The 21536-nt window shown below is 46.2% G+C and overlaps 1 protein-coding gene across 1 annotated transcript in view; it reads left to right on the plus strand.

Annotated features, from left to right (window-relative positions):
- CSNK1G1 (casein kinase 1, gamma 1) overlaps positions 1-21536 on the plus strand; it is a 91522-nt gene that overhangs the window by 51766 nt on the left and 18220 nt on the right. The window contains exons 5-7 of the mRNA XM_009323852.1: positions 9781-9932; positions 17637-17871; positions 20029-20114. Of these exons, the coding sequence (XP_009322127.1) occupies positions 9781-9932; positions 17637-17871; positions 20029-20114 (473 nt within the window). The remainder of the gene's footprint in view (positions 1-9780; positions 9933-17636; positions 17872-20028; positions 20115-21536) is intronic.

The following is a 21536-nucleotide window of genomic DNA, read 5'->3' on the forward strand; positions in this document are numbered from 1 at the left end:
GGCTGAGCTGCACCCACAGCTTTGCAAGCAGGTCTCAGGGCAGCTGGGGGATGGCACGTAGGGTTGTGCTGCCAGAAATGACGCCCGGATTGTCCCACCATGGTCTGGCGTGCAGAAGCTGGCCAGCTTCAGTTGCCCGAGCATCATCTCACTCCTGAGCACCCAAAGCAGGGGCTGCTACCCTTGTGTCTGATACCGTTGTCTGCTTTATCCAGCTGAATTGGACCAGTCTGATCTGTCATCCAAGACCCAGATGCCGTTGGATCAATGACGAATACCTCCTGTATGTGCCAGTTTTGCCTTCTGTCACTGTGCCGTCCTGGCTAGAACGACTCCTGGTCACTGCATAGAGACGTGGGTTGCAGCTGAGCTGTAATTCAAGCTGTCAAATTCCCTCCGCATTATCATTACAGCAGTTTCACCCTATTTTGCAGCTGGCCGGCACACCGTAAGCTTAAAGTATCACTTAACTCGCGCTATAGATTTTTGGCGTGTGGATGGGGAGGAAGTAGGGAGCCGGTAAGAGCTCTGCCTCCAGCCGACAGTCTCCAATGGAGATGAGCTGATGAAGGGCAGGGGCCACCTGGGACCTGGTGTGATCAAATCAAAATGTTTCTCTGGACAGCAGAGGGGCAATTCAGCAGAAGTCTTTTATTATTGCTGCTTTCTTAGCATTTTTTGTCTGCCAAGAAGTAGCCTCTTCCTTGGCGGTGCTTCTGGAGTTAAATTTGTGTGCTGCTGAGCGCTCTCTTGCAACCGAGTTGTTCTGTTGTTGATTTTTGTTAAGCTTCCTGTAGATTAAACCTGTAATGTAATTAACATGCATAACTTGTTCTCAAAGGAAAAAAATGCAGTCACAGAGCATACCCTTAGTCATCTCAACTTCTCTGTTACCTGGTTAAACCGTAGAAGCCAAAACCTGCTACTTAATTCCCTTTCAGCAGGCAGAGCTGACCCAATGCGAGAACTGCACAGCCAAGGAAAACCAAACAGGAAACAATCTCTCTTTGGTATTTGCCAGCAGAACCGCGTCGGCCATCGCAGGTGTGATCTGGCTTTGCACTGACCAGCAAAACTCACCCGGTGCGGTGACCTGCAGCGCAGCAGGAGGCCACATCTTTCTGCTAGATCCGTCACGCGGGAGCCGTGATCCCCGCTGCGAAGGCTGCCGATAGCGCCTGGCTGGTTGAACAGCGTGGAGCCGATGTGCAGAGTGACATACACCTTCAAACCGTGAAGCCAAGCTTGGAGGTAGAAAAGCAGCAAAGCAGCCTGGGGAGCTGGTTGACGATGTGGCTGTATTTTAATTACACGAGAGCTTTTTGGGCAAATCCCATTGCCTTCAGGAGGCTGCTGTAACCCCTCACTTAACCCGCAAGAAGTTAAAAAAAACTGCAGCACTGCAGCTTCTCACGCCTTTCAGCAAAAACACGGGCTCCGCTGAGTGCACAAAGAAACCCAGAAAGCAAAGCAGGAATAATTATGTGAAACGAAACCTTTTGATATTTTCTTCCATCCCTGTCCTTGTGTCGCAGGTGTGTGGGAAAAGTGTAGATAAATAAGCTAGAACTTAAGCTAGAACTTTCTGGTGTGGTTTAAAATAACTCTTCTAAAATTACATACTGTTTTGATCCTTCTCTTAAGGTGTTGTCGTATGTGCTAGCTGCCGTCGTCACTGGAATGAGAGATTGTTGCAAAGGGTATATTGATATAAAATGCAACGGTAGTGTGGAGATTTGAGTGCATTCATTTCCCTTGAGCCCTAGAAATGTGAATTCAGTCTCCCGAAACCTGCCAGAAAAGCAATTTATTATGTTGTGCTTTATTCTTTTGTCTTTGTCAAAAATTGAAACAATTTCACTTGACTGTAGTTTACTCGCTACAGCTAAAAAACGGCCTGCGAATGGGTGTTTCTGGGTAAATTTCCCAGATTTTGAAAGTCTTCCTGCAGCTTAGCCTTTCCAGCTAGGGCTGATTCTCCTCCCAATCTTTTTTTTATTTTTATGAATACAAATGTGAACGTCCTTTTGGTACCTTCTCTGAAACTGCTTCTTTCTTTGTGTATGTGAAGAGTTGTTTAATAGAGTCGAGCCATGGTATCAGGAAACCAGCTTGTACAACTCAAGGAAAATGAAATGCCACCCCGTTTTAATAACACAACGATGGTGAAAATTGTTTTTCTGCAACTGAAGTAAAAATCAAATCGTTTGGATTTTTACCAGCAGCAAGAACAAATATGTTCTTCCTTCTGTCCTTCCCATCTCTGTTTTTCTTCTGTTCCTTTTCCCCGTGCGTTTTTTTTGTAGATTCAAATACTAACAAGCTACTCAAAACACAGCAGGGATTCAATAATACATCCTGCATGTCCTAAGAAGATGCACAAAATATGCTGGTTTCTGGAGTGAAGCTGGAGTCTTGGAGGCTGCGTGGAAGCCACGCTTTACTTGCAGACTCCTTGGAGATGAGAGTAGCGCTCTCTACTCATGGCTTGTACACAACTGTTGTACCGTTGCGTGCCGAGTGTCATCTCTTCCCATTAAAAGCTCGGCTTGCTCTGCGGTCATCAGGGGAGAAGGTATTGATCCAAGTTGTGACGTTCTCCCTTGCTTTATTTCCAAGTACCTCTTGGGTTCAGAGAGTGTTTGAGCTGTGCTTCTTCCACGTCCAAGGGCAGGGGAAGCGCCTTGCTCTGCCTCTCCTCCCTCTCGGCAGCAGCTCTGCACCCTTCTCGCCCGCTGACGGGCTTAAGCGGAAAGTCCTGCCACAGCTACTCCTGCTGGGCAGTGACGCTGGAGCATTTAGCATTTGCTAGAAGGGAGATGATTCATTGCCCAACCGAAGCAGGAAAAAGATGTTGTGAAAAGCTGGCAGCAGAGAGCCGAGTGTCTGGCAGAAGTTGGAGCAAACAGAGCAGGAGGATGTTTGGGGGGGAGCGTGAATAAGAGGAGCTCGTAATGACGCTGTAGAAGGGCTGCTGAGATGCCATCTGGAATAGGGTGAGCAGTTACAGAGGAGGTATCTAGAATAAATGGGGCTGGGAGCAGAGAAAGCCAGCACAACGGCCAGTCGAGGTTTGAGGAGGTGGCTACTGCGGCAGCCCTCTCTGCTGCTTTCCTTGCTGGGCTTTGGGCAAGGGAGAGGAGCAGCTGGGACTGGTTCTTACTAAGCGATGCTTTGCTGAGTGCCCCTTCTCCCAGAGGAGCCAAAGCCAACGGCGACCCAGCTGCTTCCCAGGCAGCATTGTGGGGAAGCAGGCAGGAGACGGTGGGATGCTGCCAGATGCTCTGGACAGGTCCGGTTGCTCTTCACCCTGTTCAGATGAGTGGGAGAGAACTAAAGGTAAATCGTGGGTTCTGAAACCAGAGTATCAAAGCTCAGGAGAGCGAGGAAATTATCCAGGAGCTTCACAGTCACAAGGTGGGCTGAAAACACTCGTGATTCCCAAGCAGGTTGGTCGTCTCTGTGATCTGCATCAGGGCGGTGGGAAGGGAGCTGCCGCAGTCCCTACCCCGTCCTCTGACTGTAGTCACTGCTGAGTCACAGCTGTGCTCTAGCCCCACTTCTCTACGTTGATGTTTTTGTGTGTGTGTTGGATCAGCTTACTATTTTTAGGTTGTTTCCCTAATCTGATGCCAGTTCAAGGTTTGTAAAGTCTTGGAGCGATTGGCAAGATTGTGGCGGACCCTGTGCCATCACCCCCTTTTCTACCTGCAACGCAGCTGCAAGTGAGTTGGTGCTAGAGCCAGAAACTGCATTTTCTGCTCATTTTCCTTTGCATCTCAACTGCTGGGTGTTCTCTTATAACAAATACATGAAAATATTCTCAATCACCCAAAATCTCTGTCCTTCCCCAAACTCCTCCAGTTACGACTGAAGGTGAAGGGCTGTACTGAAAAGCTTTCGTGGTCCTGCTTTGAAATAAGACATCTCTGAAATGTATGCAATCAAATATTTGAGAGACCTTTAGGCTAACTTTATTCCAAGTAACAAGCCTATCTTAACTTTCTCCCCTCTTTCTATTTTTGAGGCAGATTATTCAGAAACCTGAAGGTCAGAACGAGACTTTGTAATTCCAGCTCATAGACGTAACCCGTTAACCAACGTATTTGGGTAGATTTAAACCCACCGTGTTTAAATGTTTTAAGAGGTGTGTTAAGGGCGTGTTTTAAGAGGTTAAAAGATGAGATCTTGGCCCAGTCGACGCTGATAGCAAAGCTTCTGTTTCAGCCAGGATTTTATTCTGATTTGAAAATTAAGAGAAGGGTAGATCCTCATTAGTGTAATCAGCTTAAATGGGTTGACTACTCTAAAGCAATTTGTTTAATTTGTTTGGAACATGTTTAATTTTAGCTATAGATGTTCAGCTCTCGCAGAGTTGCTATTTATGCTGTTTATCGTGTAATTTTGTGTTCTGTGATTTGTAAAAATAAACTTTCTGCTCTGAATGAGAATTTTGTGACAATCTACGTCCCATTCATCGGTGCCGCTTTAAAATCGCGCAGAACTTTTTGTGCACTAATGCTGCTGTCGTGTCTCTGCATCCATTTCTATGAAGAATAGCTCTTGCTGCTCACGTAGAGTGTGTTTTTGCATCGAGCATCAGCCGTTTGTTTGACGTTGGATTGCTTCTCCCTCCCTCAGCCTTTGGGTATCTAATTTGAGGTTCCTCAGGAGTGTCTCCCCTCTGCAACAGAGCTCAGCTTTGAAGCCTGCATGAAGAGAGGTTATGAAATTCTTCTGTAATTCTTCTTGAAATTGAAGTTGTCAGCTTCTCTTTATTTGGCCACACCACATCTAAGGGCAGTGGAAACCAATTTCCCATGCAAGCAAAAAAAAAAAATTGGTGATTCAGAAGCTACCAGTATTGTTCACTTTTCACAAGTTGCGGTTGTCTCCTGGCGATTTGATGTATGGGGACTTGGCTTTTGTGCCTCCACTGATGTAGGTTCCGTGTGTAGCTTCCTGCACTTGCTACCTCGTCTCTTCTCAGGTGTATTTTGGGCTGCTCGCCGTTGCACGAGGTTTATTCATAGCCTCTCGTGATGCTCATATACAGAGCATCAGTCATATTCTCCGCCACAGCAGATGGTTTCTGCTTTCCGTGCCTTCCACGTGGGGCAGATGCTGCAAAATCAGATTTCCCTTGGGCATAACCTTTGATTGGCATCTCTCTGCCAGTCGCCATTTCATAACTGGTCCTGGAAATGGCTTTGGACTGTCTGTATGACTTGTACGTCTGATGCCTGGACTAACGTGGCTTGCTGGAGTATGCTAGATGTCTGACGAGTTATTAGGGCCGTTAGTCATGCCATAAAGCATGTGGCAGCAAGACAGCACTACTTGAATCAGCCAGGATGCTTGATCTTGTAATGGAAATTTGCTGAAAAGTGTAGTTCCCTGGTGTTAATCCAGATCAAATGAAGCTCTCTCCAAGAGCAGTGATCCTGCTTTTTGTTACTGTTCCCATTCTTGCGTTCAAGCTCAGGCAAACACCAAGTTTTTTTGGGGTTGATCCGACTTACTGCTCAGCCAGGTGGGCACGGGGAGGTGGTGAGACGGGTGAGGATGGAGTGAGGATGGGACGGTCCCTTTTGGTGGCAGCCTGCAGGATGCAGTTTTAGCATCTCAGGAAACCTGAGGCCAGAGTCGTGTGGCTGCTCGGGAGTGTGGTGGAAGCAAAGCTGAGTTTTCGGCTTTGATGTCTGCATTTGCTCTCGTTCCAGCCACGATGCTTTAATCTCCGAAATGCTATGCTAGGTTTTTGCTGTGCTCAGCTTGAATTTTTTCCAAGACATCGCACTGCTGAAATAGCAGAATTTGCCTGTGGATTCCAGTGCAGTGATCAGTCTGTGTTTATTGGGGTGATAAACCTTCCACGAGAGCAAGGATGGAGCGGGGCCTTTTTGATGTAGTCAAGCCAAATCACTCAGCAGCAAGACCGAAGCTGTTAAGCAAATTCAGATGATTTCTGCTTGCAGCAGCCTCCACTATAATAGGCTGCTTTTTCTCCAAAGGAGAACCTGCACGTGTCGTGCCTGGATTTTCTTCCCTTAATGTGTTGTTCTTGTTTAATGCCATGGAGCAATTCCTTGTTTAGATGTGATTTCGTATATTAATTGCATTAATGGTTTGTATTTCAAACACGAGTTGTAGCTTTGAATCCTCAAGATGAGTCCTCTGCTCTGCCTATGGCTTTTCATCCTGCACTCTTTGAATCCAGAAATGCTCATCTAGGACAGACTGCTTCACAGCACCGTGGCTTTGTTTGACCTTTTCAGTCCTGCTGACACCATTGCTCACCATTAAAAACCTCAAGTTCAACAGCCCAGACAAAAGATACTTTTTCCTCAATCAGTCTCTTACGTTGGCAACGTCCTTCTTAAGTATTTACAGATCTACTGGTGATATTTGTGGAGTTCCTGTGGTTCACCATGGCAATGGACTCGGTGGCACCAGGACACGCTGCTTGCTGCTGAAATAGAGCCAAGCTACATCATGAATTATGCAGATGGGCTGTGATTAAATAAAATTTTATGCAGATTTTCTTAGGCTGCCCCTTTTTACTGTTCATAAGAAGAGTGGGTCCAGAGATGCCTGTATCTCAAGTTTGCAGAGAACCACCCTGAAATCATCTAGCCTCATCTGCCTGCTTGGATCCTGCAAGCAACAGGCACCCTTTAATATTTACATCAAGCTTACAACTTCTCTTTCGAGCTTTGCCCCTTCCTAAAAAGATGCTAAACGTTGACTTGTGTTTGAGTGAGCTGAGGGTGCCTTACCTCGTGTCCCTCATAACTTTATTTCAGTAACTAGTGTGGAGCTGAGGAGCCCTGTGTTGGACTGGGAGGCCCCACAGGGCTTGTCAGCGATGCTCCTTTGGGTCCAGGATACGTGAGCGATGCAGCCTGGGTCTGAAAATTAGATATATGTTACAGCATTTTTATTCTAGCAAAGCCAGTGGGTAAGTTCTTGACTGCAGAGCTGGCAGCGTTGCTGCTGAAAACCCTCAGAGAAAAATCGAACCCTAAAAATATGCCTGAAACTAATAATGTCTTCTGTAGGCTGGCACTTAGGATGCTTTTTTTAACGTTCTTCACTACGGCTTCACCTTGTAGGAGCTCCCAGCAAGAGCAGAGCCTTCCTGAGGTTTAAAGCTGAGAAGGGTACTCCAAGCTCTTGGCTCGTAAGGCTTTGAGTGGGTAAAGCTAACTGAAGGAGTTGGGACCCCAGAGAGCACTAAATAGTTGCGTTGCTTCCTTCCCTACATGAAATCCCCATCTTTTGTGTCTTGCTGCAATTTATCTTCCTAGTTCCTATGCCCAGTAGGAATTTAATTTTAATTGCAATGCTCTCTCTTTACCAAGTAAGGCTGTAAATGTACTCCTTTCCCCTTGCTCTGGGAACGGGATTCTTTGCCTTCCTTAAAAGCCTTTCTGCAGTTTTATTCTCCCGTATACCTTAATTAGCACACTCCTAATCCGAGTGGTTTCCTTCCTGATTTGCACTTTTCAAGACTGTTATCCTGATGTAGAAATTGTGGTAGAAGTACTCACTGTATATATATCTTGAATTTATAATGGTCTCAGTTTTAAACTTTTCATAGAATATTCTGTTATTCTCTCCTATTATTCTCTATTATTCTTCTATTATTCTCCAAAAAGTAAAGATGATGATCTTGGTATTAGAGGTAATTATGTAGGTAAGTCCTCATCAGATTTTACTGAAAACTCAACGGCCCACCATGAGTTACTTCAAGAGCTATTGCAATTATTCAAGCCTTCAGCACTAAGCTGATGGCATTAAATTATCATTTATGTTGATTTGGGGATATTTGAAAATGTGTTGGAGCTGCCTGGATCACATCCCGTCATTGTTTGGCTTCCTGAATTGCTTCTGCATCAAACCATCCTGTTTTCTTAGAGGACTGTATTGCTGTTAATACGTGAAGCTCTGTTAGGAACAGTAGCCTCCCAAGACCAGGTTGGGTACATGTTTTACAAAGGATGTAAAACTCCGGTTAGACTGGGAATTTCTGCAATACTCTGTAATACCTCATTAATGCATCCTGATGTCTGATACCTAATATGATTCCCCAAGCATGTGAGTTAACGAGATTAAAACCATCCTACAGTAATCTTTGTCAGGCTGCATTTTGTTCTTTCTTTTTGAGTAATACATGGGAGCATAAGTTCTGTAATATTTAAGCTTTAGTAATCTCAGCGCCGCATTTATTGTATTGTTGGCAAGTTGATGAGTGCCGCTGGGCAGATTAACGAGGCTTTCCTAAATCTGTAGTAGGATGTAAATTTATTATGTTGCTGACACGCTCCAGCCTTAGTGTTTCCCTGTTTTACTGCCTTCACCTGTGCTGGGCTAGGCTGCCTGAGCACGCCACGGAGCAGATACAAAACCGTGCAGTTACACACGCAATTTAATTCTGGTGTCTTGACAATTAGTGAGTTTTTTTTGCTACCTTTAATATTGATCTCTTATGTAAATATAGGTATGCATACGTATTTACTTAAAACATGCCATAAAATTTATAATCGCCGTCCTTTGAGGTCCCATGCTATACAATTTACGGACCTCTGTGCAACTGTGTGAAAACAGACTGCATATATAGTAGTGCTCCCCGTACTGAGCCTTTACATTGCATAGCAGGACATCATACCTTCATCTATTCAAGCAAAGATGTTGTTTTGACATAGGAGAAACCCCCATATTTCAAAACAAAAACCCTTCCACTGTGTTTTGGAACTGCTTATGAGATGTAGACTGGAAATCTCTTTTTTTAAAAAAGTGTTACACAGCTTGATGCTGATGCCGGGACGCCGAGCGCCTGTGCTAGATGCTGATTAGAAAAATTTGCAGTTAGCCCTGCACTGAATTCCTCCCTGTATGGGCTGGTCTGATTTTTCTTTTTGACTAAAACGTAATTCAAGGAGCGCTGTGTGGCACAGCGAGTGTTCAGACACCGAGGCTGTTTTTTTTTCCCTTCTCTGGTGCATTTCAGAAAGCTAATCCACGCAAAAAGCCACTGTCAGCTGAGTATAAATATTGCGTACTCTTGCTGAGAAATCTGTTGCTGAGCTGTTAGGTGGGAAGGGTAGGCTCTGGCTCCTACCAGTTGAGTGTTGAGACTTTTGTGTGCGACTTAACAGCAAAATGGTTTGCACATATGCTTAATGACTATGATTGCTTATTTTTACATGGTGATGGGTCAGAATTTAAATCTTTGCTCTTTTTTAAAGGAAAACTTTTTTCTTCCCTTTCTCATGAGTATAATAAGAGTAAACTTTGTGTAAGGTTGTGCTGAAAAACGATGGCTATGTATTATCTCGGTTGAAAAAGCAGACCGTTTTTTTGGACATGCCTCATTTTCTGCAAGGGCTCTCATCCTCCTAACTGCTCAGACGAGTGCCAGCCCACTTTTGGGGTTGTAATCTGCCTGGTGTTTAGTGCAGCGTAGGGAACTCCGTGTCTTGTTCCATAGGTCCAAGTGTTGAAGCTGCCAAAGCTAGACGCTTTCATGTGGTCGTGTTATTGTTTTGCAATCCATTTGTCTATTCAAGGGGATAGCTGAGCAAAGCCTGCACTGATTTGGCCTTCGGTTCATTCACAGTGCATGCTGAAACTTATTTGCTTGCTGGGCAAGATCAAACAGAAAGGACACTCGAGAGGTAAAAATAAAGGTTCTGCCCAGTGAAAGATTTACATGCAGGAGGAAGGGTATTAATGTTGTCCCGTTGACTGATTTCAATTCTTTTCATATTCTTCCAGCTGAAGGGCTTCCCCAGGTGTATTACTTCGGACCATGTGGAAAGTACAATGCCATGGTACTAGAGCTGCTTGGTCCTAGCTTGGAAGATTTATTTGACCTCTGTGATAGGACGTTCACTTTGAAGACGGTATTAATGATAGCCATCCAGCTGGTGAGTAACAGCGGGCAGGGCTCTGCCCGGCAGCCTCCACGATGCCGACTCGTGTTTGTGCCAGTCCTGGGTTAGCTGAAGGATGGGGTTGGTACAGTGCGAGGTTCAGGGGTGTCTGCTGGTCGGAGAGAGAATCTCCTTCCATCGTAGAATCACAGAACAGTTTGGGTTGGAAGGGACCTTCAAAGATCTAGTCCAGCCCCCCTGCTGTGGGCTGGGACACCTTCCACTACATCAGGTTGCTCAAAGCCCTGTCCAAGCTGACCTTGAACACTTCCAGTCATGGGGCATCCACAACTTCTCTGGGCAACCTATTCCAGTGTCTCACCATCCTCATCGTGAAGAATTTCTTCCTAATGTCCAAGCTAAACCTACCCTCTTTCAGTTTAAAAACACTGCCCCTTGTCCCGTCCCTACAGGCCTTGGTAAAAAGTCTCTCTCCATCTTTCATCTCAGGTTTGACCAAAACTCTTGCTTATGAAGGGAAGGTCAAATTATGCTTATGAGCAAACTTGCTCCTTGCGTAGCAGAACCAGTGAAGCTGGATTCCTATGGACTTGCATCCTGTGTCCCCTACACGCCCCTGCCCCACTATCTACCCCAGCTCCCTCCCCCTGTTTGGACATCCCCCAGAACATGTCATTTCTTACCCGCTCCCCGGGGACACAGGGAGCACAGCACCCTCCCACACTCCTACCAGTTTTACTGGTTTGGTGCTACCAAACCAGTGCTCATAGACTGAAACCTCTCAGAGGGATGGGAGCTGAGTTCTCCTTAGCCAAAATACCAGCATTTGAGGTCTCTGCCTTGGTCAAATTTGGTCAAAATTGGCCAATGGGTTTGAATGACTAACAGCTGGAAAATAGTAGATCTATGGGCAGCATCACAGAGCCCCTAATTTGCCTGAAAAGGAAAGGAAACCAAACCGAGAGTGGTAGCTTGGATTTGTGTTTGTGTTAAAAGTGGACAACGTGAAAACTGAACGTACTAAACGTGGTGAGTGAACTTCCACAAGTCAGTAGGGCCAATCAGTTATCATTTTAATTTGGCTTTCTGGTTTTCAACCTGTGGTCTGCAGATACCCAAGTGGCACAGCAGAGGTGGGACTGAATATTCACGTTAACAGACCTGTGGATAGAAGTGTTGAAGGAAAGAGAAGATGGTAAGGGAGTGAGGAACACAATCCTTTCTAAATAAACTGAAGTTTGCCACAGCAGAATCTCAAATGGAAAACTGAGGTCACAGATGCAGAAGTTTGAACAGTGCCTGCCTGGTATTGGGTTCATGAAGTTGTCCTCCTATGGCTGAGCGGTCTAGTTCTGTTGGCTTTGAGTGTTCCCTCATCAGTGGAAAGCCAATTTATGGTATTGTTTCTTATTAAATCAATCGGCAACAGATGGCAAAGCCTTGGATATAGCTTGTATGACCTTTTGGTTGTAAAGATGTAAAATGTAAAGATGTAAATTTATTCCCATGTGGCTGCTGGGGAAATCAAGATTGTCTCAGCAGTGTCCGTCTGCCTTTTGCGAAGCCCTAGGGTTGCAGATTAGCTCTGTACTTGGACGGTCTTCACTGGCATCATCTGCTGATACTGTGACCTCAACCAGCCTGCCGACTCATCTAGACACTGGTACCGGTTTGAAAAACAGATGCTTAGGGTGATGCAGGGGGACACCAAAAGCAGTCGCAAATGGAGGAGTTGATGTTCTCCAAAAGGAGCAGGCAGAGCTGCTCCTTTTTCCATGGGGAGATGTTTTAGGACCTTTCCAATCTTCTCAGGAAGATTACATGAGTTACCAGCTTGGAGCGTATGCATTTAAGGAGACAGATTTAGCATCTTCAGATGTGCCCCGTCTCCTTCCCTGGGAGGTTTCCTGGCAGAAGGGCTCACCTGGCCCTCGGAGACGTGTTTTCTGAAGGGGCTGGCACTTACTGCTCAACTGGAATGAAAACCCTTCACTCCAGCCACAAGGCTTTGGGGGAAATTGTCTTGGATTTATCTTAGTTCCTACACTAAATCATTGCAGTCACTGTGTCACGCTCCAGTGAGAGACACATCAAAGAAGGAAAGTTGGACTGTCAAATTTCATAGAATCATAGAATAGAATAGTTTGGGTTGGAAGGGACCCCTAGAGGTCATCTAGTCCAACCCCCCTGCCGTGGGCAGGGACATCTTCAACTAGATCAGGTGGCTCAGAGCCCCGTCCAACCTGACCTTGAACGTTTCCAGGGATGGGGCATGCACCACCTCTCTGGGCAACCTGTGCTTCACCACCCCGGCATAAAAAAATGTCTTCCTTAGATCTAGTCTAAAGCTACCCCCCTTTAGTTTAAAGTCATTCCCCCTGGTCCTGTCGCAACAGGCCCTGCTAAAAAGTTTGCCGCCACCTTTTTTATAAGCCCCCTGTTAGGTACCGATAGGCTGCAAGAAGGTCTCCCCGAAGCCTTCTCTTCTCCAGGCTGAACAACCCCAACTCGCTCAGCCTTTCTTCATAGCAGAGGTGTTCTATCCCCCTGATCATTTTTGTGGCCCTCTTCTGGACCCGATCCCACAGGTCCGTGTCTTTCTTATGGTGAGGGCTCCAGAGCTGGACGCAGCACTGCAGGGGGGGTCTCACCAGAGCAGAGTAGAGGGGCAGAATCCCCTCCCTCGCCCTGCTGGCCACGCTGCTTTTGATGCAGCCCAGGATACAGTTGGCCTTCTGGGCTGCGGAATTTAGTGCGTTCACCTCCATAAATTATGTTTTGCTCTTGCTTTTGACCAGCCAAGCCTCTTTAAGCTGCTGTACTTCTAACCGCAGGTGTGAGGAGACAGAAGACTTCACTGCACTCTGGTGCGTTGAGCAAGCAGTGTTTCTCTCCTCTGATGCTTGACACGCCTGTTAACGAAGCCTAATATCCAGGGAGACTTCCAAAAATGTGAATGGCCCGGTACCACCCAGACAGCAGAGGGGAGCACCCTGCCCTGATGTAGGGAGTGAGGGACAACTCAGCACGTTGCAGAAAACTGCTACTCTGGTTCGGTTCTCACCAAAATGTCATCAAATTATATTTTTTTTTAAGCCCTGGAAGACCACCCAAAGGTAAAGCAGTACTACTTGTCTGGGAGGCCCCCCTGCGGCACGGAGCTCGTGGAGCTCCCAAGAGATGATCCCGATGCTGGTAGTCACCTTTGCGTTGCCTCTCCTGCCTTGGGCTGGATCCTCTCCGGAGGGGGAGGGAGGAAACGTCTGCCATGGATGCCTTTGCAATTGTTGGAGCAGCAATGCTGGCAGCTGGGGTGCCCTGAGCTAGTGGGATGTTAAGTGTCCGCCCCTTTGTCCCCTAGATCTTTCTCCCCTCACTTGCCTGTAATGATCCCCATGTCTTCAGGAGCATCCAGTCCCTTCTCTGCTGTTTGCCTGGTCCCTTGCCGTTGCCTGCCGCAGGCTCAGCCCGACAGCAGCCAGCTGCTGCTTCCAATGTCCCATTTAGCTGCTTTCTCCCCCGTCTCCCTCCTTAAGCCTGACCGCTGCTGCAGCACATCTCTGACACATGTACATGCATGCTGCATGCTAAAAGTAGGCAGGAACTTGGAATGTGGTGTGGTGGCACTTGATCTCCTTTTTTTGTGTCTGGTGGTCAATTTTTAACGGGAGGCATCCCTGAAAGATGTTTTTTCATACGCGTACGTGCTTGGCTGGTCTTACTTAGCTTAACAGGTAGCAGCATCTCAGGACTGGGGTGGATCCTTTAACTCCACAGATGTTAGAAGAAAGAAAAGCCCTCTAGGAGAAACAAATATATCATCATTGTTTTAAGGAGTGTCGCTTGTGATTATGGGAGAATCTAAATGTGGTTTTACATCAAGAAGACTCTTCTGGCTGAGGGAGATAGAGACTGAACGATAATGAGTCTTCAAGGCAGAAGGAGAACCCATTTTGGAGTCTTTTCAGATGAGGTTTGTCACTAGGCTTGCATGTTCTTCTGGTAAGTGTGCGTTGTGTTCGGAGCTGTGGCAGCAGCTTATCAAACACAGCCTGAGTTGAATCAGAAGCGCTCTTACTCTAGTGCACTGTTTCATACCTCTCAGTGAAAATCTGCATTGAAGGAGTCCTCTGCTTTTCCTTCCCCGGCGGAAGCTTTCCAGCTCTGTTACTCCTGTAACTTGTGCATCTCTGATGCTTCACGTTGCTCTGTTAGGAGCAATTCAATTGCTCCTAATTGAATTTTTCACTCTTGGTCAGGTCCAACGTGTGCGATGCTCATTGACAACTCAGTTTTGTCAGGAGCAAATGTTGTTTTCACCCTTGCTTTAAGTGCTTGCTGTCAGAGACAAGGTCTGTTGTGCCAGGCACTGTGCAAATACTTCTGGCTGCGATCTGGGCCAAGCCATGGTGAAGTTTTTTACTCGTGACCATCAAAATCGTCTTGCGTAAGAGACACCAAAAGGTGTCTCTTTAAACAGGAGGAATTTTTAATCTCTGTTGATCTGATCTATATTCAAGCAGGTGATGTATGGAAGAGGGGCTCAGATTTATCAGGAGGGCCTAGAGATGGGATTGCCAGCGAGATCAGATCTTCAAGAGTTACCTTTTTGGGGAAAAAGGGTTTGTTACGCTTGCTTCCTTGACAGAAGAAAGGAAAATAAAAACATGGGTTTCTTTGGCACCTGATTAAATATCACAAATATCCTCTCATTTCTCAGCCACAGCACAGGGGTCCTGCTGGTGCCAGGGGATGCTCTCCTTCCGAGGGGATGCTCTCCTTCCCAGGGGTTTCTCTGACATCTGATATGGAGATTTGTGGCTCTGAAGATGGACTCGGCCAGCCGTGGCCATGGAAATCCTGCTTTACTTTGCAAGCGGAGTCTCCCATCCACCCCTAGTGTTCCTGTGCCCTATGATAAAATGCCATAGTCTGTTCTTATTACTGTTAAAATAACAGAGCAGATGCTAACACTGCTTCGCAGTCACTGTTTTTCCAGTGTAAAAGCAATTCCAACAGTTAGTCCCAGCTCCTTGCAGTGGTTTCTTTGTCTGTAGAAGAATTAATGCACAGACATTAGAGCCTGTAGTTCAAACACAAAAGGAGTGGGCACCGTGTCTCTGCATGCAGCACATGTCTGGAGTGGGAACTCACTCCTCCTCTTGTTCAGCTCTGCGATGGGTCTGAGTCAGGCCGAGGTCGCGCTGCACCGGCGCTGCTCATTTCTTCTCGGGCAGCAAGCCTGGAAGGGCAATGCAGCGCAGATAGTCACCAGCTCCCCATCACTAGCAGCCACAAGCAGGGTGAGTGTCTTGTCAGGGTGAATAAAGCATGGAGGCTACTCCAGGAAACATCTGACTGACTTGGAGGGCATCTTTCAGCCGTCGTTGGCTGTGCGCAGCTCTCTGGCAGCACATCATGAAGCAACCAGGCAGGTGGAAGTAAGGAAAAAAGAATATGAAAGACCCAACAGCATCTGTGTGTGACTGGTGGAAGCAAAACAAGCAGGTAAATAAGTATCTTCACGTGCTGCTGGAGTGTATCAGTGCATCTGACATCTCAACTGTCCAGGCTGTTGTCCTGGCCAATGCGACTTGCTGTGAGGTTTTAAGAAACAAAAAAACTACGCTTTTTTGAGGTTGTGTAATTGCTGTTGGCCATTTCATCAACTGAGCTTCTCTGGTAGCAGAGACAAATCAAATGAGCCGGTCAGGCTCTGTTGGAAAGCTTGTTATGTATGGAGAGGCGAGGAAATGCTTTGTTCCAGTTTTAAGGGTTGCATCTTAATTTGAATTGCTTCCCGACATACCTTTTTGTCTTCCAACCTGCTGCTGTGTCCTGTAGGTGATTCAAAGTGTGAAGAATGGCTGAAGTGCAGAGCAGCTGCTCTGTTCTGCATCATCTTATAATTGATTAGAAATAATGGCTGTTAGCCGTGAAACCCATCTTCTCAGCGCATTGAAATAAATCACTACTTGGAGGGGAGAGGAACAGCAACACGTGCTGTTACCTTCTTTGAACAGCCTTTGAGCAAGTCCTATTTTTTAAGACTGATTCACCTGCAGTCAATTTTTTCCTGTCTCCTGCCCTCCCTGTGCAGCGTTTTTTATTTTACAAGGAGCGCTGCCCCCTCCTGCCTGTTACTTCCTTCCAAGTGGTGGAAATGCAGCAGGTTTTCCTTAAAAATAAGGTATCTAATAAACCGCTGGGAGCAGGATGGAGTGATCACATGCGCGTGAAGCTTTCAGCCAGGTGTGGATCCAAGATCTGTAAAGAAAAAGAGAGATCTGGGTTTGCCAGCTGAGGATGTGTCTGGATTCAGAGCGAGAAACCAAAAAGCAGTCGGGGTCTACCAGCCCAGTGGCCCTCGTGGTTGAGGCAGGAGGGTTGGTTGGAAGGACCGACATGGGGTTACTGCTGCCTGGGCAGCTGCTTAGCTGGGGGATCAGCTGGCTTGGTGATCCAGAGCAGCGTACGCTCCAGCCTGCCCCGTGCAGGAGGTGCGGAGTTGTCCTGCCAATATCGACCAGTGCAGAACTGCTCAGGAGCCAGTGACTCCCCACAGGGAGCTCCCTGGGGGGTGACCAGCTGGTGGCTCTCAACTTAAACGTTCACCAAATATGATAGCATCATGCTGTGAGGTCCACTGCAACAGTGCGGCAGTGACCTCTGTGGACTGACACTCGTTAGTGCAAAATTTGGAGTGTGCGAGAGCTTTGCAACAGTTTTGTAGTGTCGCAGGCCTGCATGAAGAGGGGTAGATGGCCTTTCCAAAGAAGCATCTTGTTTAACAAAGCCACCATGTGTGCAGGGCAGCAGTGGACCAGGACAGCCATAAGTGGGAATTCACATGTTTTCATTTAAAACCTAAAAAAGAAATTAAAAGGTAATAAATTAAATGAAATTGTGAATTATTTCCAATTGGAATCATCTATTAAGTTAGGAACACAAAGGAGAACTGCTTGCTGACGTATTCAAACTTCATCTGCAATATATTGTTTCAAAAGCTATATTAATGATGAGCATCTGAATAAGGTGTGTTGTTAGAGGGGAAATGGCCCTCCATCACCTTGGAAGTGGGGTTCCTGCCCTTTTACCTTCCCTTCTCAGTCATACTGCCAGAACAAAGTTAGTCAAAAGCTGAAAAATATTCCAGCTATTTCTAGTTGACAACTGATGAGATTAATTATTATTTTTAGTCAGCGTTGAGGATCGTAGGGCCTGCCCAAAAATCCCCCTCCATGAAGAATCTGGCATGTCTAAGACAACATATGGGTCGAGGGAGGAAGGTGGTAAGACACAGATCAACAAGGGAAGGCTGTGGGCAAGGGAAGAGCTCCTGGTAACCAGTTTAGTATGTTTAAAATCAATACAAAAAGGCTGCTGCAATTCCCCGTGGCATCCTTCCAAGAGCTGTGTCCCGTTGGTAGCATTTCAGAAACAGACGTTGCAGTTTCTGTTGGGATAAAGTCGGGGAGCACAGTACGGTAGCCGGAGAAAGGAGGGGATGACAAATTCCTCTTCCAACTCTGCATTGGAGGACGCGACCCAGCTCCAATCGTAATTTCTGCCTCAGTTTGCTCCATCTGTTGTTGCGTTTCTCATAGAGTAGCTGAAATCTGAGATAGCACCGAGCAAAGCCTCGGTGATGGGCTAAAAAAACCTTGCTGCCTTGTTAGCTGGGAGAGCGCGGTAGCTGGTCTGCTCAGAAATAATTTTTGGCTCGTTGTTTTGCAGATATCTCGAATGGAGTACGTGCATTCAAAGAACCTCATCTACCGAGATGTCAAGCCAGAAAACTTCCTTATTGGCCGGCAAGGCAATAAGAAAGAGCACGTCATTCACATCATAGACTTTGGATTGGCGAAGGAGTACATTGACCCGGAAACCAAAAAACACATACCTTACAGGGAACACAAGAGCTTAACTGGAACGGCAAGATACATGTCCATCAACACTCATCTTGGCAAAGGTCTGTGTGGTTGGTGGGAGCTTGCCGTGCCGAGTCCTGTAGACCTCTGACGGTAGCTTGGCTTACGGCTCTCTTGTGCCCTTCGAGCTATTTGTAAACCACTTGATGCCGTGATGCTATTTACAGTTGTGAGGCTTTTTTTTTTTCCCCTTTTGAGGAATCGAGACAGCTGAAATGTTGAAAACCTCGTAATTACAGTTTTTATTAGGAACTAAATAACTGGTAGCAACCCTGCACTGATAAAAAGCAAGTAGGTGGGTAGTAATTGCCACACTAAATGATGACCGAATAGATTTTTATAGTACAGCTCTGTACCGCTACCTTCCAGTTTCAGGTGTTAGAGTTGGATGTTCCCTGACCTAATAATCGGTTGGAGAAAATTAATGATTTAACTAATTTTAAACCTGGCTTTCATCTCCTCTCCTCGCTGCCTTCTTTCATACCAGAAGATTACATTTCTGTGGCTGAAAGGCAAAAAAACTTATTAAATGTTTATATTCACTTAAACTCTTAAGAGCAGTAAGATAATGGAATATTCTTTGAGTAGCCTCCCACCTATGAGATCAAGGCGTTGCTGGCTTTCGTGTCTCCTGGAGAGCTCGCTGTCTTTGGAGAGTAAGGAGGGATGAGCCCAACTTCTAATTTTGGAAAACCTGGTGAAGAGTCAGGAAGGGATGGAGGAATGAGAAGCCACAGTGGGAACACACTAGGGAACTGCTGGTGCCCGGGGATGTGCTCTGCAGGTGGATGTGGAAAGAAGATCTGCTTGTGTTTGAAGTACACCATGTGCCTTCTTTAGGACCCTTTTCCCTGCAGGTTTTGCAGCTGACGCCACAGCTCGTGCTGGGGAAGAGGTGCTTCTGGGCAGAGGAGGGGAAGGTTGGCTGCCAGCCATGCAGGGGGTTGTCTCTGCCCAGAGGGTTTTTGTGAGGCTGACGCTTTGCTGGTGAGGCCAGCCCAGGTGGAGCCAGTCCCTTCACGTTTCACGACTGAACAAAATAAATGAGTCTGATAGCAATTTTTTTGAAAGACGAGTGCACTCAACCATCTTCCCGAGAAGTTCATCTGCATCGTTGCGCTAAATTACCCAGGACATCCTCTTTTTTTTTCCTTTTTACAGCTGTATCAGGGTAACCTGCAGGAACTGTCATCTCGATTCCCTTCTGCTGAGTGTTCTTACCCCCAGCATCTTTTGAGGGTTAAATTTGCTGCTGCTTTTGAAGGAGAGTCATGCTGGGCAAAGCACTGCCTTTTTCTCCTCTTGCAGATCATGCGGCATCAGGGACAGCTCACGCGCAGTTTGTTGTGGCGTGTGGGCTGCCTGACTAGATCTGCTCCGGATTGCGGCTTCGGAGCACGTTATCTGCCTGCCAGTAGAGATTTGGAGGAGAGGAGGCTGCATCAAATTGGTCTGCGAGCTCAATGAACCCAAGTCTGCATGATGCAGCCCAGCACAGTGGCAGTTCCATGCTGTTGCACTCCAGATTTGTTGTTCTGTCTTGTATCCTCCCTTGGGTTTTTTGATACATTATGGTAGATTATTTTAAAGATGCTTTTTCCTTCGGCTTGAGGCCCCCTTTTTTCCCCCCTCATATATAATCATAACATCTGCATGGCAACAGCAGCAAGTGTTTCACAAGGAAAAGCAGTGCTAGAAGGAGCTATTTTTGATCTGCTCTGATGTGATGAGCTGCAGAAACAACTGGGAAAGGGTTGGCACTGCGCAACATGGTAGTTCAACAACAGTGGTGCAACATGGATGCAAGCGTCCCCTGCCTGTTCCCTGTTGTTCAGAGGAAATAACATAATCCAGCACCACATTGCAGTTGCACCATCGGCATTGGCAGTCCAGAGAAGAACTGGGGAACTGCTTTATTTCTCTGCGATTAATATCTCCACCTCTTATCCATTCTACTTAAGGCTGCGCAGTATATCTTACAGCTCCTGTGTTATCTCATGCCTTCTAGCTGATCTTTTCTTTACGTATTTTATGGTTTTTTGTAACAGGTTCTAGGTATTTTTGCACAAGGTCTGAGCTTCAGACAGCAAGTGAACTTCCCTGGGATAACTTTATCTCAGAAATACGTGTGGCTGCTGATCAGATCTCAGATCCATTTCCACAGCTGCAGCAATAATTTGTCGTCTCTTCTGTTCTAGAGCAAAGTCGTCGAGATGACTTGGAAGCCCTCGGCCATATGTTTATGTATTTCCTTCGAGGCAGTCTGCCCTGGCAAGGATTGAAGGTAGGTTTGAGTTATAGGTTTTGCCCTTTGAAACTTTGTCTGGTCTCTGCCCAAATGAGAATCTGATGGGGAAGCATTTGCAAAATCCAGCCAGAAATGCTGTCCTGTCCTTTGTGTCCTTGAAGTCTAATGACAAGGCGTTAGCTTTACCTACAGGGAAGATTTTAAGATAGAAATACATTACCTGCCACTTCAAGTTACCATTAGCTTAGCTGAATTGGTACAACTGTGGAGAGAAGATTCAGCAGAGGCAGATGAGCGGCTGGGACAGGGATGGCAATGAGAAGGCCGTTGAGCTGTCGGAGCAGCTTTGCTGTAACATGAAGCTGCCCCGAGCTGGAGTGCGACTGGAACAGAGTGGTTGTTTATGAAATTCCAGTTACGGCACACAGTCCCCCAGCTGCATCTGTGAAACGTGTTTATAATGGGAGCAGTTTGATGGTTTTAGACATGCAGATGGACTTCAGCTTGAAAAACTGGTTTTCTGGCAGAAGTACTGAGCTTGGCTTCCCTCCAGGGACACTGGACACTCAGTGCTTAGAAGTTTATGAAATGTCATGTACAATGTGGAGGGCTGCAAGCAATTGAGTTACGGCAACTGCAGCTAACATCCGTCAGCTGAATTAACTAGTAGTAAGTTATTTGCTGGCTCTGAAGCTGTTGGTAGTTGCATCTTCACTGCTCCATCACTTTCCTGATGATTAAGCTACTGTGTTCAACTTTGGAATTGCAGTGAGTGAAGCGATCGAATTTGATCAGGTTAGGAGAAGGTTTATTAATGAAGACAATAACTCCTGTTAGACCTGTTAGTACTGTTGGAAAAAGGAGACAAGCTTTTGGGCTCGCAAGCTGCTCAGCAGAGTGCTGCTATGGTCAGTGGCAGTGGCTTGCATGATAGACCTTGTTAAGCTGCTTTGTCACCATCTATCCAGAGTTAGTCTCAGCTTAGCCTTATCAGACGTGTGCCAGAAACACTGACAACTCATAAAAGCAAAGAAAGGGTTTTTCAAGCATGAAAGTGATTGTGAAAGAAATCAGAATCTCTCCAAGTTTAAGTTCACACCTCTGTAAGTGTGTGTTATTCCATTACATATTTTGTTTCTGGCTTAGTTGTACTCATCTGCATTAAATTAATCCTGTAAGTTGTTCAAAAATAATTCCAGGTTTAGACAAGACTCTACAAAGTTTCCTCAGTTCAGTGCTGAACTTGATAAGAATTAGTTGACTGCTTCTTGAAATCCTATATTTTTTCAGCTCCAGAACAAACACAGACTCTTCAGCTTCATCTAGAATATGGCATCTTCACTCTACTAGGTTTCCTCAGCTTACGCTTTTGGTCTCTATTGTCAGAGCTAAAGTCTTGAGAGAACATCTTACGGTGCTAATTATGCTGCTGGCAGGTCTAACTGGCATATTTTGAAA

This window comes from Pygoscelis adeliae, unplaced genomic scaffold (genome assembly GCF_000699105.1).
Source record: "Pygoscelis adeliae isolate BGI_AS28 unplaced genomic scaffold, ASM69910v1 Scaffold365, whole genome shotgun sequence".
NCBI classification, from domain to species: Eukaryota; Metazoa; Chordata; class Aves; order Sphenisciformes; family Spheniscidae; genus Pygoscelis; species Pygoscelis adeliae.